This window comes from Miniopterus natalensis, chromosome 15 (assembly GCF_054644295.1).
Source record: "Miniopterus natalensis isolate mMinNat1 chromosome 15, mMinNat1.hap1, whole genome shotgun sequence".
NCBI lineage: Eukaryota > Metazoa > Chordata > Mammalia > Chiroptera > Miniopteridae > Miniopterus > Miniopterus natalensis.
The window spans coordinates 8,882,475-8,898,565 of record NC_142095.1 but is presented as its reverse complement, the minus strand read 5'-3'; the positions used below and the strand labels follow the sequence as shown (position 1 = coordinate 8,898,565).

General features: G+C 47.7%; 1 protein-coding gene across 1 annotated transcript in view; it reads left to right on the top strand.

The window, feature by feature from the left end:
- Positions 1-16,091, top strand: part of ITGA9 (integrin subunit alpha 9) — a 227,934-nt gene that overhangs the window by 25,686 nt on the left and 186,157 nt on the right. Inside the window, exons 5-6 of the mRNA XM_087824862.1 lie at positions 9,447-9,514; positions 13,011-13,140. Coding sequence (XP_087680988.1) covers positions 9,447-9,514; positions 13,011-13,140 — 198 coding nt within the window. The remainder of the gene's footprint in view (positions 1-9,446; positions 9,515-13,010; positions 13,141-16,091) is intronic.

The window sequence follows — 16,091 nt, the reverse complement described above, 5'->3', positions numbered from 1 at the left end:
TAAGGTAGCTAGAAGGAGAAGAGAGAGAGCAAGGGACTGAGAACATATTTTAAGAAATAATGACTAAAATCTTTCCTCACCTGGGGAAGGAAATAGACATACAAGTGCAGGAAATGCAGAGAGTTCCAAACAAGGTGAACCCAAAGAAACCCACACCAAGACACATCATAAGGAACATGGCAAAGGTTAAAGGCAAAGAGGGAATCTTAAAAGCAGCAAGAGAGACAGTTACCTACAACGGAACTCCCATAAGACTCAGCTGATTTCTAAACAGAAAGTGTTGAGGCCAGAACGGATTGCCACAAAGGATTCAAAGTATTGAAAAGCAAGGACCTACAACCAAGACTACTTTACCCAGCAAGGCTATCATTTAAAATGAAAGGAAATATGAAGAGCTTCCCAGATAAGAAAAAGCTCAAGGAGTTCATCATCACCAAAACAGAATTATAAGAAATGTTAAAGGGACTTCTTTAAGAAGAGAAGGGGGGAAAAAAAGAACCTAAGTATGAACAATAAAATGGCATTAACAATGTACCTATCAAAATACCAATTGAATTTTTTACAGAACTAGAACAAATCCAAGAATTTATATGGAACCACAAAAGACCCCAAAGAGCCACAATAATCTGGAGAAAGAAGAATAAAGTTGAAGGTATCATGCTACCTGATATCAAACGGTACAATAAAACAGCATGGTACTGGCATAAAAACAGACACATAAATCAAAGGAACAGGATAAAGAGCCCAGATATAAACCAACATCTGTATGGTTAGTTAGTATATGACAAAGGAGGCAAGAGTGTACAATTAGGGTATAGACAGTTTCATCAACAAATGGTGTTGGAAAAATTGGACAGATTCATGGAAAAAAATGAAACTAGACCACCTTCTTAACACTGTATAAAAGAATCAACTCAAAATGGATTAAAGACTTAAATGTAAAACCCCAAACCGTAAACTTCCTATAAAAAACATAGGTAGTAAACTCTCTAAGGTTGTTCTTAGTAATATTTTTTCTGATGTATCTCATCGGGCAAAGGAAACAAACAGAAAAACAAATGGACTACATGAAACTAAAGTTTTTGCACAGCAAAGGAAACCATCAACAAAACAAAAGTACAACCTATTGAATGGAAGGAGATATTCTCCAGTGATATACCTAATCAGGGGTTAATATCCAAAATTGATAAAGAACTCATATAACTCAACACCAAGAAAAGAAACAACCCAATTAAAAAATGGGCAGAGGACCTGAATAGACACTTCTCCACAGAGGACATACAGGTGGCCATAGACATATGAAAAAATGCTCAACATCACTAATCATTAGAGAGATGTAAACTAATGCCACAATAAGGTATCTGTCACCTCACATCAGTCAGAATGGCTATCATCAATAAATCCACAAACAACAAGTGTTGGTGAGGGAGTGGAGAAAGGGAACTCTCTTGCGCTGTTGGTGGGAATGCAGATTGGTCCAGCCACTATGGGAAACAGTGTGTCAGTTCCTCAAAAATTAAAAATAGAACTACCTTATGACCCAGGAATTTCACTTCTGGGTATACATCTGAAGAAATCCAAAACACGAATTCAAAAAGACATATGTTCCCCTATACTCATTGCAGCTTTATTTACAATAGACAAGGTATGGAAGCAACCCAAGTGCCAATCAATAGATGAGTGGATAAAGAAGAAGTGGCTCATATATACAGTGGAATATTACTTGGCCGTAAAAAATGAAATCTTACCATTTGTGACAACATGCATGGACCAAGAGGGTATTAAGCTAAATCAAATAAGTCAGGCAGAGAGAGACAAATACTATGAGTTCACTTGTGTGGAATCTAAAGAACAAAATAAGGAACAAACAAAATAGACACAGACTCATAGATGCAGAGAACAGACTGAGGGTTGCCGCCGAAAGGGAAGTGGTTTGGAGGCTGCTTGAGAAGGGTGAGTGGATTAAGAAGTACAAATTGGCAGTTACAGAATAGTCACGGGGATGTCAAATACAGCATAGGGAATATAGTTAATATTGAAATAACTATGTATAGTTCCAGGTGGGTACTGGAATTTTTGTGGGTGGGGGAGGCATCACTTCATAAATTATATAATAGTCTGACCACTATGCTGTACACCTGAAACTAATATAAGATAATATTGATTGTCAAAAAAGGAAATTTTGGGCTAACAGAAGAATTCACTTTATATATTCATTTACTCCTTACATTTGTATGTTTAATATTTATTAGTTCATTTAAAAAAATAATAAAAAATGGATGCAGTTCTGAATTATGGCCAATAAAGGAAGAGAAGAACCCTGAGGGGCGAGAGAAAGGGTGGCTGGAGGGGGCAGCAGGCCCAGAGGAGGAGGCTGAGAGGCTGGTTTGTTCTGTTCTGCATCTTTCTTTACTCTAAGCATTTGGTTTTAATATCTGAATAGCGATTTGACTGTCCATGTTTTAGTGATAGTTATTTCATAAGTTTTTTGCTTTGGGAAGAACGTGAATTCTACTTAGTTGTCACTGAAATGTGACTGTCTCATGTTCAGGGCCTCTTTTATTTTTGGAGAGATGAAAAATAACGTAACAGTCTGGGTCAGTTTGGGCTGCAAAACAAAAATACTGTAGACTGGGCGACTTAAACAATAAACGTTTATTTCTCACAGTTCTAGAGGCTGGGAAGGCCCAAGATCAAGGCTCTGGCTGACTTGGTGTCTGGCGAGGGCCCCTTTCCTGGTTCATGGATGGCTGTTGTCTTAGTGTCCTCCCATGGTGGAGAGCGGAGAGAGAGAAGCAAGCTCACTCAGGACTCTTACAGGGGCACTAATTCCATTTACAGGGGCTCCACCCTCATGACCTCATCTAATCCTAATTACCTTCCAGGGCTCTACCTTCTGATACCGTCACATTGGGGAGCTTGCTTTCAACATAGGGATTTTGGCAGTACACACACATTCGGTCCGTGACACGTAGTAGGTTGAATGTAGGTATATTATGACGTGCCTATAATTTGCTAGTTTCTGCTTCTAAGTAGAGAGTTGGCAAAAATGTGTTATTAGATTCTGGGTGGAAGGAACTCTTTAAAGATTACAAAACATTTAAAACAAGTTTTTACTGTTGTAAAAAAATAACATACCATGAAATTTACCATTTGAGCCATTTTAAGTGCAGGTCTGTGGTATTACGTACATTCATGTTTTGTGCAGCCACCATCACCAATCTCCAGAACTTTTTCCCAAACTGAAACTTGGGACCATTAAACAATAACTCCCCAAAACCCCTCCTTCTAGCCCCTGGCAACTGCCATTCTGCTTTTTGCCTCAATGAATTTGACTACTATAGGGACCTCATATAAGTGGAATCATAGTGTCTTTGTCCTTTGTTTTTGGCTCATTTCGCTTTACATGATGTCATCAAGGTTCATCCATATTGCATCATGTGTTAGCGTTTTCTTTCCCTTTTTTAAAAAATATATCTTTATTGATTTCAGAGAGAGGAAGGGAGAGAGAGAGAAACATCAATGATTGGTTGCCTCCTGCACACCCCCCACTGGGGATCGAGCCCACAACCTGGGCATGTGCCCTGACCAGGAATTGAACCACGATCTCCTGGATCATAAGTTGATGCTCGATCGCTGAGCCACACTAGGCCAGGCAGCATTTTATTTTTAAGGCTGAACCTGTGGTAGGCAGCTAGACAGACAAGATCAGAGCAAGGACGATAGGCCAGGTACAGAAGGTCACCAGGGTGGAAAGCCCCAGATGCCTAGCCATGGACAACACTGGGAAAGCCAGGACCTCACCCTGAGGGTACCCTTTCCTTCCCTAGTATATTGCTGGTCTTGTGGTTTGGACCCTCTCCTGACCCTTCCTCCCCTGGCATGTTGCTAGTCGTGGGGGGGAGGTTAGACTCCCTTAGAGGGGGTAATGAACAGGGGGGCTGGAGAATAGCCCATAAACATTGAGCACCGAAGACAGTGAGGTTCTGACCTGCATCAAATGCATCTAGGCCTCAGTTGTGTTTCAGCTGCAGGTCCAGAAAAGCAGCAAAACCAGACAAGCGACACTGTCGCTGACCTCAGAATCAGATGCATTGACTGATGAACTCCTGGTGCCGGCCAGTCAGTGGAGACCAAGACCCTGAAAGGACACACCTGGAAAGCTGATGAATATTCTATTAAGATCCTTGCCTGGGACCTCCCCTAAAATTCCCACCCTTAAAAGCCCTTAGGAAGGAGGACCCAGAGAGCTCTCCCTCCCGGAAGCAGGTCGCCCCTTTCCCTTTCCCCTTTCCTTCCCCCCAGTGTAATACCTTTACCTTTCTCTCTCCTAAGCTCCCAGGGCCCTTCTTTGGCTCTGTAACTTGTTTCCTAAGCCCATTTCTTCTCTGGGTCACTTCTTCTATCTCTGTGACTTTCTAAATAGACTTTCTTTTATGGTTTGAGTCCTGACTCTGAATTCTTTCCCAGCCAGAACTCAAGTACCGAGGTTGCTAAACCAAGGTCTGGTCTGACCCCAGCGGTCTAACACCTGGTGCCATTCTCACTGCCACCAATGAATGTCTATACCACATTGTATTTATCCATTCATCCATCAATGGAAAACTTTTTTTTTTTTTTAAAGGATAGGACTATTACCACTGGAAATGTGCTCTGTGAAGCATCATGGTGTGGCCGCAGCAGATGGGCAGTCAGGAGCCTTGCTCTTTAATCCCGACTCAGGGTAATTAGCTGTGTGGCTTTAAATCAACCCCTTGCTGTCTCTGAGCAATAGTGATTTATCTGTAAAATGAACGGCTAGGATTAGAATTATAGACATTCTCTAAAGATCATTTCCCCTCTTAAAGCCTCTTTTTCTCACTTAATTGTAAGTTTCTAGCTTTATTGCAGTTTGCATTTAATGTTCACCATAGCTTAATTGTCAATTATTTTGATAAAATGTTGTCCCTTCCTCTCCAACCTAGCTATTTAGATCTTTTTTTATTTTTCCATTTAGACTGTGGTCCCTCACAACTGAAGGTCATTTTCTTTCTTTACTTTTGTATGTTTCGGTGCCCTTTTGATGACTAGAACTATCTGCCCGACTTCACTGTCTTTTAAATTGTTGTTTAATTATTAGTTACTTAGTTTTCACTCTGAAATCGAGCGAAAAATCAGAAATAATGTAAGACTGGAAAGATATTTTTTAAAATCTGGTATTTTATTTCATGGCTAAGCTAAGGAACTATGGAAAGATAAATTAAAAATGGGTGTGTTAAAAAGACTAGCATTTATTTTGTGTGTGTGTGTGTGTGTGTGTTTTAAATACTCTCTTATATTGATCTTGCAGAGAAGAGAGGAAGGGAGAGGGACAGAGAGACAAACATCTAATAGATTAGTAGGAAGGATGTATGTTACGCTGTATATAAATCTCGATCTTTGCATGGGTCGGTTTTATCCCACCAGTGTCTGGGAAGGGTGCAGGAGGCGACTCCACCCAAGTTTATTCTTGAACGAATTAAAATTCGTTAGTGTAAGCTCCGAGCATTGAGTTGTGGATTGTGAACATTTGGAAACTGGTATTTTTTCCTCTCTGAATTGCCTTCTGTTTAGACAGAGTTTAGTGAAACCAGCAGCTGAGCTGAGGAAAATACTGCCATTTTTAGAACGAGGAGCCATACGACTTTATGAATCAAAATGTGCAGTGCAGGCCCAGGAATTCAGACCCAGCCGCCGCGGGAGGCAGCTTCCAACCTGTCCCTGGCTCCTCCAAGCCTCCTCCAGGCCCCCTCATTCAACCACATCTTTCGCTCCCCAAATCCAGTTCCCCCCAATGTAACAGTCTCAGATTTGCTACAGCGGCTGTGAGCTGCTGCCATCCAAGCCCGATTCTCCTTTGTGGCTTTGAGATGGATAAATGTTCTGTTCTGAAGCGGCCCTGTCCTTGGGCATTTGGAAGCTGAGTGGATGTGCCCAGGAGCAGCCCTTTGCGGGGCCCACAGCCTTTGTGTGTGCGCAGGAAGAATTCTCCCTGGGAACACAGGAGACTGAAGGTCCCACCCCGTCCCTCCTCCCTGCACTTCCTGCACTTCTCAATAGAGGGAGGGGGTGTGACCTGGGGGGGTCTCCTGGGGATACAGCGCCAGCGCAGCCCCTTATCTCCATGCCCACCACCCTTCTCCTAGTTCCGCCTTCTGCGGTCTAGGCAAGCAAAATCCAGCTTTTCCAGGCCATGGGTAAGGCACATAGGTGGGTCTGCCACACCCAGGTCCCAGGCCTGTATGTGGACATTTGGAAAGCGGATTAGGGAGAAACCTCAACCTGACCTCTTTATGTCATTTAAAAAAGGATCAGGTTAAAATAACAGTGGTAGAAATAGCACTCAAAAGAGTAAAAACAACTGATGTGTGCTGTGGTCCAGTGCCTGGTGGATCTGGCCACTGTCTCCTGGGAAGGTGCCCAGAGCCCAGGCCTGAGCCCTAAAGATCACCATGGCACCCTGAGGTGTCAGTTTGCCTGTTGTGTGGTTATGTTCCTATACACAGTGCTTTCTGAGATGGCTTCTCACTTATTCGGGATTACTGACTAACCAGCAGGCAGGCACAATGTCATTTATTTATTTTTTTTAACTGCAAAGGATCAGACTGGGCTGGGCACGGAGCTTGGGGCTTGGGACAGCCGTGCTGCCTCTCAAGATGTGATTGCTCAGGAACAGCTGTGACAGCCACTCACATCACTTCTTCAGAGGGGCCTGTCTTTGAGAAGAAGGGATGGATTTGGACTCAGTCACAGCAACTTCATGGGCCTGGTCCCCCGGGGCTGGGCCATCCCGTTTGTGGCTCAGGGGTTCCTCTCGGGTTTTTGAGGACAGTCAGTGAAGGGTCATGCCTGGGGATGGGCAGGGATTGGAGAACTGGATCTGAATATTCTCCTGAGGCCACATCAGTTGAGTCTTCCTACACTAAGAGTTGCTAGAACTACCCCTCCCCTCCCCGAGTTTGTGGGGGGAGGGAGGGAGTGCTGTTCCAAGGTAAGGGGTTAATCCGAGTCACACAGGATTCTGGGAGGTCAGAACATTGCCTGTCCTCTAATTGAGAGTGATGGGTTCCAGTCAGGAGCCCCACGTGGTTCGAGTCCTTGATTTAGAGCATCCTGAGGAGTCAGTTATAGCCCCTGGGGTTTCGGAAACATCAGAGCCAGTGGGATGGTGCTGCTCTCTGTGTGACCCTGGCCCTCAGCCCTCTGATGAGGCAGGTCCCCATTTGGGGAGCCAGCAGCTGGCTGTGACGGCGCCTGGTTGGTGCCCTGATGCTGGCTGAGGCAGGGGTGACGTAAAAGGGCTTCACTTTGCTGACCTTTCGCCTGGGGCTGGATTGGGGTGCTCCCAGCTCCAGTATGACTGTGACCACCTCAGAAACCCTGCATCCTGCTCCTGGCCTAGAGTTTGGGGATGAGGCGGAGAGACACTGATGTTTTCTTACCTACCATTTTTTCGTCTCTCGCAAGAGACCTCGAGACATGTCTCTTCTTTAAAACATGAAGGATGCCCACATAATTCCTGTTCACATCATAAATTTCTGAGGCTGAACTGGTGCCCTACCATATAGTTTCGTTCAGCTTGGGGGTGTCTGCATTTCCTTCCTGTTTTATTTGCTCGGGAGTTACAGTTGGGTGTTAGCCCCTACGGTCAGTGGGTGAATGGATATGCCCTCTCCAGACCTTCCAGATTTAATGTAACTGTTCAGGTTTGCACATTCTGATCTCCGTTACCATTTCGCCTTATGGTATAGGGATGATTATTAATTTTTATGGTTTCTTGCCATCCTACAATTTGATGCATGATCTATCTGTGACTTTGCACAAGCCCCACTCCCAGCCCTGGTGCGAGATCGTGCAGAGAACAGGCAAGCTGCCCTCGCCAGGGGCTGCGTGGGGCAGGCCTGTGCAGTGTGCCTTGTAATCGCAGGACCTGCAGAGAGCCCCTTCAGCCCCCTGCAGGGAAGACTACGAACTCACTTGACATTCCGATGTAATTTAGCAGCCGGTTAATGGCCACTTACTGGAAAACGTTACCAGGCTCTGTGGTGAGTGTTGTTAGAAACTGAATTACTCTGGACGTGTCCCCAGGGCCCTTTCCCCCTTCTCCGGCAGACACTCAGAGCTGCAGGAAGTGGCACTGTGTTGCAATCTTTGTTCCTTTGTATTATTTATTTTGTTCCAGATTTAAGGATATTGTGTACTTAAGTATAAAAGTTTCCAAAGTAAGTATATTGCTTTTAACAGTACCAGAGATTTGTCAAGAGCCCTGGGGGTGATGGGGGTGTGTGTCTCTGGGTTATTTTACAGGGCAGCCCCAGCCTAAAGGTGCCCAGGGGCAGCCGTGAGCCGGTGCCCAGCAGTGTCAGTGCCACAGTGTAATTAATCGGAGTCACCTGAGCTGACCACCTCTCCATGTCCATGCCTTTTACGCATGTACTGATGTCAGATGGCTGGTGGCTTCCTGACTATTGTGCATTCACTCACTCTGCTAAACCTTGGAGAGGCCCCACAGGTGAAAGAATGGGGGCTTTTGAGTCTGCCAAGCTTGGGGTAGAATTTTGGTTTTGCCGTTTACTAGCTGTGTGACCTTGGACAGTTCACTTAACCTCTCTGAGCCTCAGGAGTTTTGCCTGTTAACGGGTAAATGGTGATACGGGCTCCCGGGGATATGGGATGCACGCAGTGATGTGGACACAGCGCCGGGAACGTGCTGAACACTTCTGCTTGCCAACTTAAAAATAAAACCCTGGGTGAAGTGTTAGGGACCGAGGGAGTGGAGGAGGAATGAGCTCACCCTTTGGTTTCTTTAGACCTGGAGAAATCCTCCCCATTTCCTTTTGTGGAGCAAGGAAGACGGAGGTGGCTGTGTATAGTGTCACCAGACGCCATCGGTGATGGCGTAGCCGTGCGCTGGGGCAGGTGTGTGAGTCCCTCTTGCTGCAGCCGGGCTCTCACGGCCGGTCCCCGGGCGGGTGGCGGAAAGCATATCCCTCCAGCTGTACGGAGTGTCCTTTCGGAGGCTTGGTCGTCTTCCAAGGGACTCCACACTGGGAGGGCGACATCATCCAGTTTCTGGGCCATGCTTTCAGCTCCTCCTTCCTGCTGGGGCTCTGTGTCCTTCCTAAAGCAAATGAAATAATTGTCACCCGCCTCCCCCTTCATTACCACGGTCGCTGCTCCTCTTTCTCGCATGTGTAGAGGGAGGAAGTCCTCTGGGGCACTTGGCAGCCTCGCTACCTGATGGCACCGGTGTCCGGATTTTTGAGGTCTGGCGGATTCCTGGGACTTCCCCGCTGTGCCCCAGGCTGGACAGCGTCGCCAGGGCCCAGGCCGCAGGGCACTCGGGGAAGCGGCCCGCGCGGCCGCCCCACACCACCAGCCCACGGGGGCCCACACTGACCAGGCTGTGGTTTGTTCTCCCCCCCCAGAGTACAAGAAGAAGTATGGAGAGGAACACGGCTCCTGCCAGGCCGGGATCGCAGGCTGCTTCACCGAGGTGCGTGTCATCCCTGTCCCAGGAATGTAACATTGCCACCTGTATTTTCTCCTAGCACTTCTGTAGTTTAAAAAAAACACTTCTATATCTTTAATGCATCTTAGATTTGTTTTTGCAGACGTTACGTGGTAGAAATGAACTCCGTTGTTTCCTAAACGTAGAGTCGATTGTTTCTGATACTTTGTGCTGAACAGTGTTTCCTGTGCGCACTGATTGGAAATACCTCCCTGCCCTGTGCCAAGGCTGCTCTCTCCCTCCATCTCAGTCAGATCGTGTAACCTCTGTGTCCGTCGCTCCTCCAGTGAGGTCAAGGGCAGTATGGCTTTCACCCCAGTAGGCGACAGGGACCCCCTGTAAGTTCGGGAGCGGGTGACGACACGTTGGCTGGCGGTGTTGTGAGAGAGGCTGTGTGCCCAGGAGGTAGGAGGCGGGAGGGCCTGGAGGGAGGCCAGGTAGGGGGCTGTGGTGGGGTCCAGCCCCAAAGCAGCAGTGCAGGTTAGGGCGACGCTTCAGGAATGCAAAGGCTGCGAGAGTTGGAGAAAATGAAGGCAGTATCAGTGGCTGGGCGGGCAGAGGGCTGTGGGAGCGGACGGAGGTTCTGAGCCAGGGCTCTGGAGTACGGTGGTGCCGGGGGAAAGGGGCCGCCCAGGGGGGACTCACTGGGACAGGTAAACTGATGGGTCTGCGTTAGACACGTGCTGAGTGAGGTGATGAGACTCAAATACCTTTTTAGAAGGTATTTGGGCATAGGGACTGGATCCCAGCCTGAGTTAGAAACTTAGATTTGGCCAATGCTAGTAACTGTCCGAAGTGGCTGAGTGTGCTTAGCATGGGGACAGAGGGGGCAGCGGGGAGAATGCCTCCTTTAGGTGGGGGGTGGGGAGAAAAAGTAGACTCATTGCAGAAATGGGAACTCCTCAGAGATGTTGATGGAGAACTGAGGGAGGGGAAGAGTCCCAGGGGCGGGGGTATCATGGTGGTCTCATCAGCCAGATAGGGAAGAGCATGAGGGCATTGGGGCTGGGCCGGAGGAGGACTCCGTAGGGGGAGCTGGCCAGGGCCGGGGTGTGGAGGGGAACCCAGCTGGCCGTGCAAGCTCAGGGTGAGCAGAGGAGCCAGAGGACCTGTTCAGACTCCAGGCTCTGGGGTCCAGAGCCCGAGGGAACGACGCCTGGTGCCTCAGCATGTGCTGGCTGCGCTTGGAAGGAATGGCAGTGGGGCCTCATGCATGGGGTGTGGGGGTGGGAGTGAGGGTGGGCAGTGACCGGAAGGCTCAGTCCTCTGACCCAGTCACACTGTCTCCAGGACACTCTGGGCTTTGGCCTCTGCTTCAGTTCCCAGACTTTTGGCCTCTATGAACAGGAGGTCTTTGAACTCACTGCATCCCTTGTTTCTGGAACTTCAGCTGTTGGAGGCTGAGCAGGAAATGTGGTTGCAGGGGTCAGACAGTGTGGTTCCCCTCCCCTGCCCCCCTGCTGACCTCGCCATTCGGGCTGTCCCTGCACAGGGCAGGCAGCTGGGCTCAAGCTGGACATGCTTCTGTGGCCTTCCAGGCATGGCCATGTGGCCCTGATGTGCTCTACCCCAAAGTGCACGCTTGACCTGGAGGTTGGTGACCCTGGGGTTATCAAAGCTATTTGAGTTATGGACACCACGTGGGTTTTCGCCTGTCATTGAGGATAAGGGGGTGTTTCCTGGGAGCTCCATATGTTTTTGTAGCCTAGGGTAATAGACAGAGGTGGTAGATACCTCTAAGCAGCAAGAAAAGACGCAGACCAGCATCGGAGCCCAGGGTGGAAGCTGGGAGACATCTAGGTGGAAGGCTGTTGGGCACAGGCTTCTGTTGTCGATCCCAAGCATTCTTCTACCCTCCAGCTCCTCCCATCTCGCAGTTGGCAAAGGAAAGCCTGAGGCCTCTCTCAGTGCACCCAGATACCCCTGCACCTTGGGGGGTTCTGCTGACCAAGGCCCACACTGTCTATTGATGGGATCCCACAAGGGGCTTTAGGCAGTGGTGGCCATGGGCTCCTGGAGAAGCTTGCGTTTCTGCATGCTGCATTTGCATTGGCTGGTCCTGGGTGGTGGGGACTGAGCATCGGTAACATTTCCTGCACTGTGGCAATGCCAAAAGGTACAGGCATCACCTGCACTGAATGGAAAATGCCAAATATGAGGAACTTATAGGGACAGGTGCTGCTCCCTTGACCCCTTCCCCTAACCCCTCAGTTTATCCAGTTTGAATTGAAGGGAGATGGGGCATGAGCAGAGGAGGGAAAAGGAGCGGCCAGTTTTAAAGGTTTTGGAGGAGCGGGATGACCTTGTCTTACTCCCCCTGTAATGTTTGGGAGAGGACAGGCAGGGATGTGTCGGACATGCTTATGCTGGATTGATCTAAGTCATCCGAAAACAGCGTGTCTGCCACCAGGTGTTCCGAAGGCCTTGCCGCCTGCAGTGACGCTCAGAGCTTTGGCTCAGAGGAGCTGCAGGTGGAGAGAGCTCTACCCGTGTACACAGCTGGCTCTGAGGATGTTCGTTGTGTTCTTTGGTGCCCTTTGCACTTGGACTCTGAAGACAGATTCCTTTTGGAGGTCAAGGCCAAGGAAAGTCTCCTCTGATGAGCTGATCATTTGTCTTTCTCAGACCCCTTCTGGAGCTAGCAAAGTCCCTTTCACAGAACACACGAGTGTAACGGGAATGAATGAACACGTGAGTGCACGGCCCGTGTTTTCCCCGTGAAGAGCCCTGAGCAGAAAGTGGTATATTTTTAGAAACAGTGAGATACCTCTGAGTGTATCCAGCTTATCATCAGCAGCTTCCTTCGAGGTGGATAGGAACCCAGAACCTTAAAGTGAAGGTTCGCGGTCAACACCGTCCCGAATTATCAAGAGCAAACCATCCAGGCGGGAATCTGGTGGCTTCTCTACCATCTGCGCTCACACCCTGCTCTTTGCTCAGGTACTTTCCCAGTTGACCACAGGACATGCGGTGGTCAAGGTGTCGCTCGGATGCCACCACTGCTCTCCCACCCCCACACTCTGTCCTTGCTCTCTGTGACTTTCTCTTGAGATGCTTTTGGCCTTTTCCGACATTTGTTCCCTGTGCCTCCGGATAAGGGGGCGGGGTCTTTTCCTGAGCATCGTTCCCTGGAATTCTGCGATTTAGGACAGTGGCCCATCTTTGCCATGTCCCTGTTTGATCCTGCTGGGAAAGTGAGTGCATATGTGAAGCCTCATCTGTGGGTAGGACAGGAACCCCTCACCTCGTCAACTTGCTCAGTTATCTTGGACTTCATTCCTGATAACCCCATCCGGGCAATAGACTCCACAGTGCCAGGGAATCCGGTGAAATAGTTTTTGTATCGTTCAGCTGAAGAGTGTCCCTGGTGAGGTGTCTTTAACTTACTTGTGAGCTCCTTGTTGTGACTGTGGTTCTAGTCTCGCCGCCTACTTCTCTCTTCAGCTGCTTTTCTGATTTCCGTTGGTTTTCTCTTCGGCAGGAGCTGGTGGTGATGGGTGCCCCAGGGTCATTTTATTGGGCTGGGACGGTCAAAGTGCTGAACCTTACGGACAACACCTACTTCAAGCTGAACGACGAAGTAATCATGAACAGGCGGTACACTTACCTGGGTGAGTAGCTCAGGGAGGCGACAGGCGAGAAGGGAAACCGGAGCGATTGCCACGAAGTTCACGAATTACTGCTTTATGGGTGGAAAAAAGAATTTGTTGGCTTTTACATCTATTCTAATTAGTTACAGTTTGTTTGTTTTTAAAATCCTTATCTGAAGGTATTTTTTCCATTGCTTTTCAGAGAGAGTGGAAGGGAGAGAGAGAGAAACATTGATGGGAGAGAGACATCGATTGGTTGCCTCCCCCATGCACCCCGACCCAGGGCCAGGGATTGAACCTGCAACCAAGGTCTGTGCCCTTGGCTGGAATTGAACCCAGACCCTTCAGTCCTCGGGCCAGCATTCTAACCACTGAGCCAAACTGGCCAGGGCTAATTAGTTACAGTTTTAGCTAGAGCACCTTCACATCAAGCCCCACACAGGAGAACAAAGCAGGGAACTGAATGAAAACGGTGATTTAATTAAAAAGCGGACCGTCAAACCTCCAGGGAGGCAAACGTTTTATTTTCTTATTTTAGCAGTTAGTCAGGTTCGGATGATCAGATACCGAGTGAGTGCAACGGAATCCTGGTTTTCCATGGCGTTCCTGTGGGTGAGGTCTCCGTTTCCTGGTCACAGAAGTGGTTGCAAATAGAAATAATAAGACCCAGAAATTATCACGATGGATGGAAGCCTAATGCTGGAGTTTAATTAAAGGCTCAGAAAAAGTTCTCCTATTTTCTCAACCTTTTTAATCTTCTAGAAAGAAGAGAGACACAATTTAAGTGAGAACGTTGCCGGGGCAAGACCATGCCTGTTAAGAACAGGGGGAGGCTGTCTTTGCTTGTGTACATGAAAATTTTACATGGCTTTTCTTTAATTCGTACCCTAAATCCTATAATTCTGGACTGAAAGGGAAGCTAAATTTAGGCAGGCCCAATAATGAGAAAACAACGTCCTTTCACACACGTTACTTAAATCTGGGGGAGTCCCTGCCCACTTTTCACGGAGATTCACTTGTGAGATGGCTGAAGGGGGCTGTCGACTTGCCTTTTCCCTTCTAACTCTCAAATTTTTCCCAATGAATGGACCATAATACCTTTACTTGGAGTCTTTGGGGGTGTTTCATGCTCTGTGCTCCCAGCTCCTCAGTACTGTCACTTATTGAGCACTTACTGTATGGCAGGCTCTGCATATTAGGTCTTCCCATTCCTGAGACAACCTCTTGGGATAGCTGTTACTGCCATCCACATTTTACAGGTAAAGAAACTGAGGTACAGAGAAGTTATGGAATTCGCTAAGGTCACATGGCTCTTAGATAGAGTGGGGGTGTAAGCCTGTGGTTTCCGAGCTCAGGGTCTAAACTCTGATCTGCCTTCCCTGTGTGTGCTGGGAGACACCACCGATCGTCTCTGGGCTGGGAGCACCTTGGCGGTGGGGCATTTGTCTCACATTTCCAGGACTCAGTATTGTTCCTAGTGCATCATAGGGACTCAACACGTGTTTTTTAGGTCATAAAATGAAAAGAAGGCAGAAGAGAGCCTGGTTTGGGTGGTGGCTCAGGGTCTAGGCTTAGGGCTGGTGGCTTCTTCTTAAATACAGAAGAGAGGCCCTTATGTGCTGCAGGCTTTGCAGGGCTCACTGGAGGCTTTCATATCACTCATAATGCTTTTGGGTAACGTGAGCCTCCAGTCTGAGAAATCAGCCACATGTTGAATATGAATTGATCTCAATATGGTGTCATCACAAAACCCAAAGAGCTTAGGGTTTGAAGTTGATGACAAGGTTTGGGGAATATGTGGCAGCCTGCACAGGGTTGCTGCTGGCCAGAGGGGACAGGCTTTCAGAAGGTAAAGGAAACATTTAGACGAAGTTCAGACTTTTCCTTTCTTTCTAGATTCCTTTTGTATCCAAATTCTTTGCCCATACATCCACCTGCTCATCCATCCATCCATCCATCCATCCATCCATCCATCCATCCATCCACCCATCCACCCATCCACCCATCCATCCATCCGCCCATCCATCCGTCTGCCCGTCCATCTGTCTGACCACCCATCCATCTATCCGCCCATCCATCCATCTGTCCACCCATCCATCCATCTGCCCACCCATCCATCTGTCCACCCATCCATCCATCTGCCCATCCATCCATCTGTCCACCCATCCATCCATCCGCCCATCCATCCATCCATCCATCCATCCATCCATCCATCCATCCATCCATCCATCCATCCATCCATCCATCCATCCATCACCATTAGCTTCTTTCTGTCTTCTCTTAGGAGGGAGTGTTGCGTAATGGTTAGCAGCAGGGGCTTGGAAGGCACACAGGTTGGATTTGAATCTTGCTGTGTGACTTTGGGAATGTTGTTTAATCACATTTTAGTCCCAGTTTCCACATCTCTAAAATGGAAGACAGAATCATATCTTCCTCCAAGAGTTGTTAGATTAAAAGAGTTGATGACACGTACAAGATGTCATAAATTTTCAAACTGGAAACAACCCAAATGCCTAGCAATAGGAAGGAAAAAAGATACTATGATATATTGATGCAATGAAACATTAATTAACGATAAAAAGAAACGACTACACTCAACATGGGTGGATGTCAGAGTTATGTTGATTGAATGAAGTTCTAGATCAGGCAAATATAATATATAGTGATAGAAATCTGAATAGTGGCCATCTGTAGGGGGTATTGACTGGGGAAAGGCATGAGGGATCTTCCTGGGTTATGGTTCTATGGTTCTGTCCACTCTGGGTGGTGATCACATGGTTAGGTACATGTGTACACATTCATGAGGTCCTACACTTCAGATGTGTATACTGTATGAAAGTTCAAAATGTGTCAAAAGTCAAAATGTATCAGAAAGAAAAAGAACCAGATATGGAGTATTGAGCCTAGTACCTGATCCAGAGAAGACACTCAGAGACCATTCTTTCTTGCCCTGATGTCCTTGTGAGCATGTC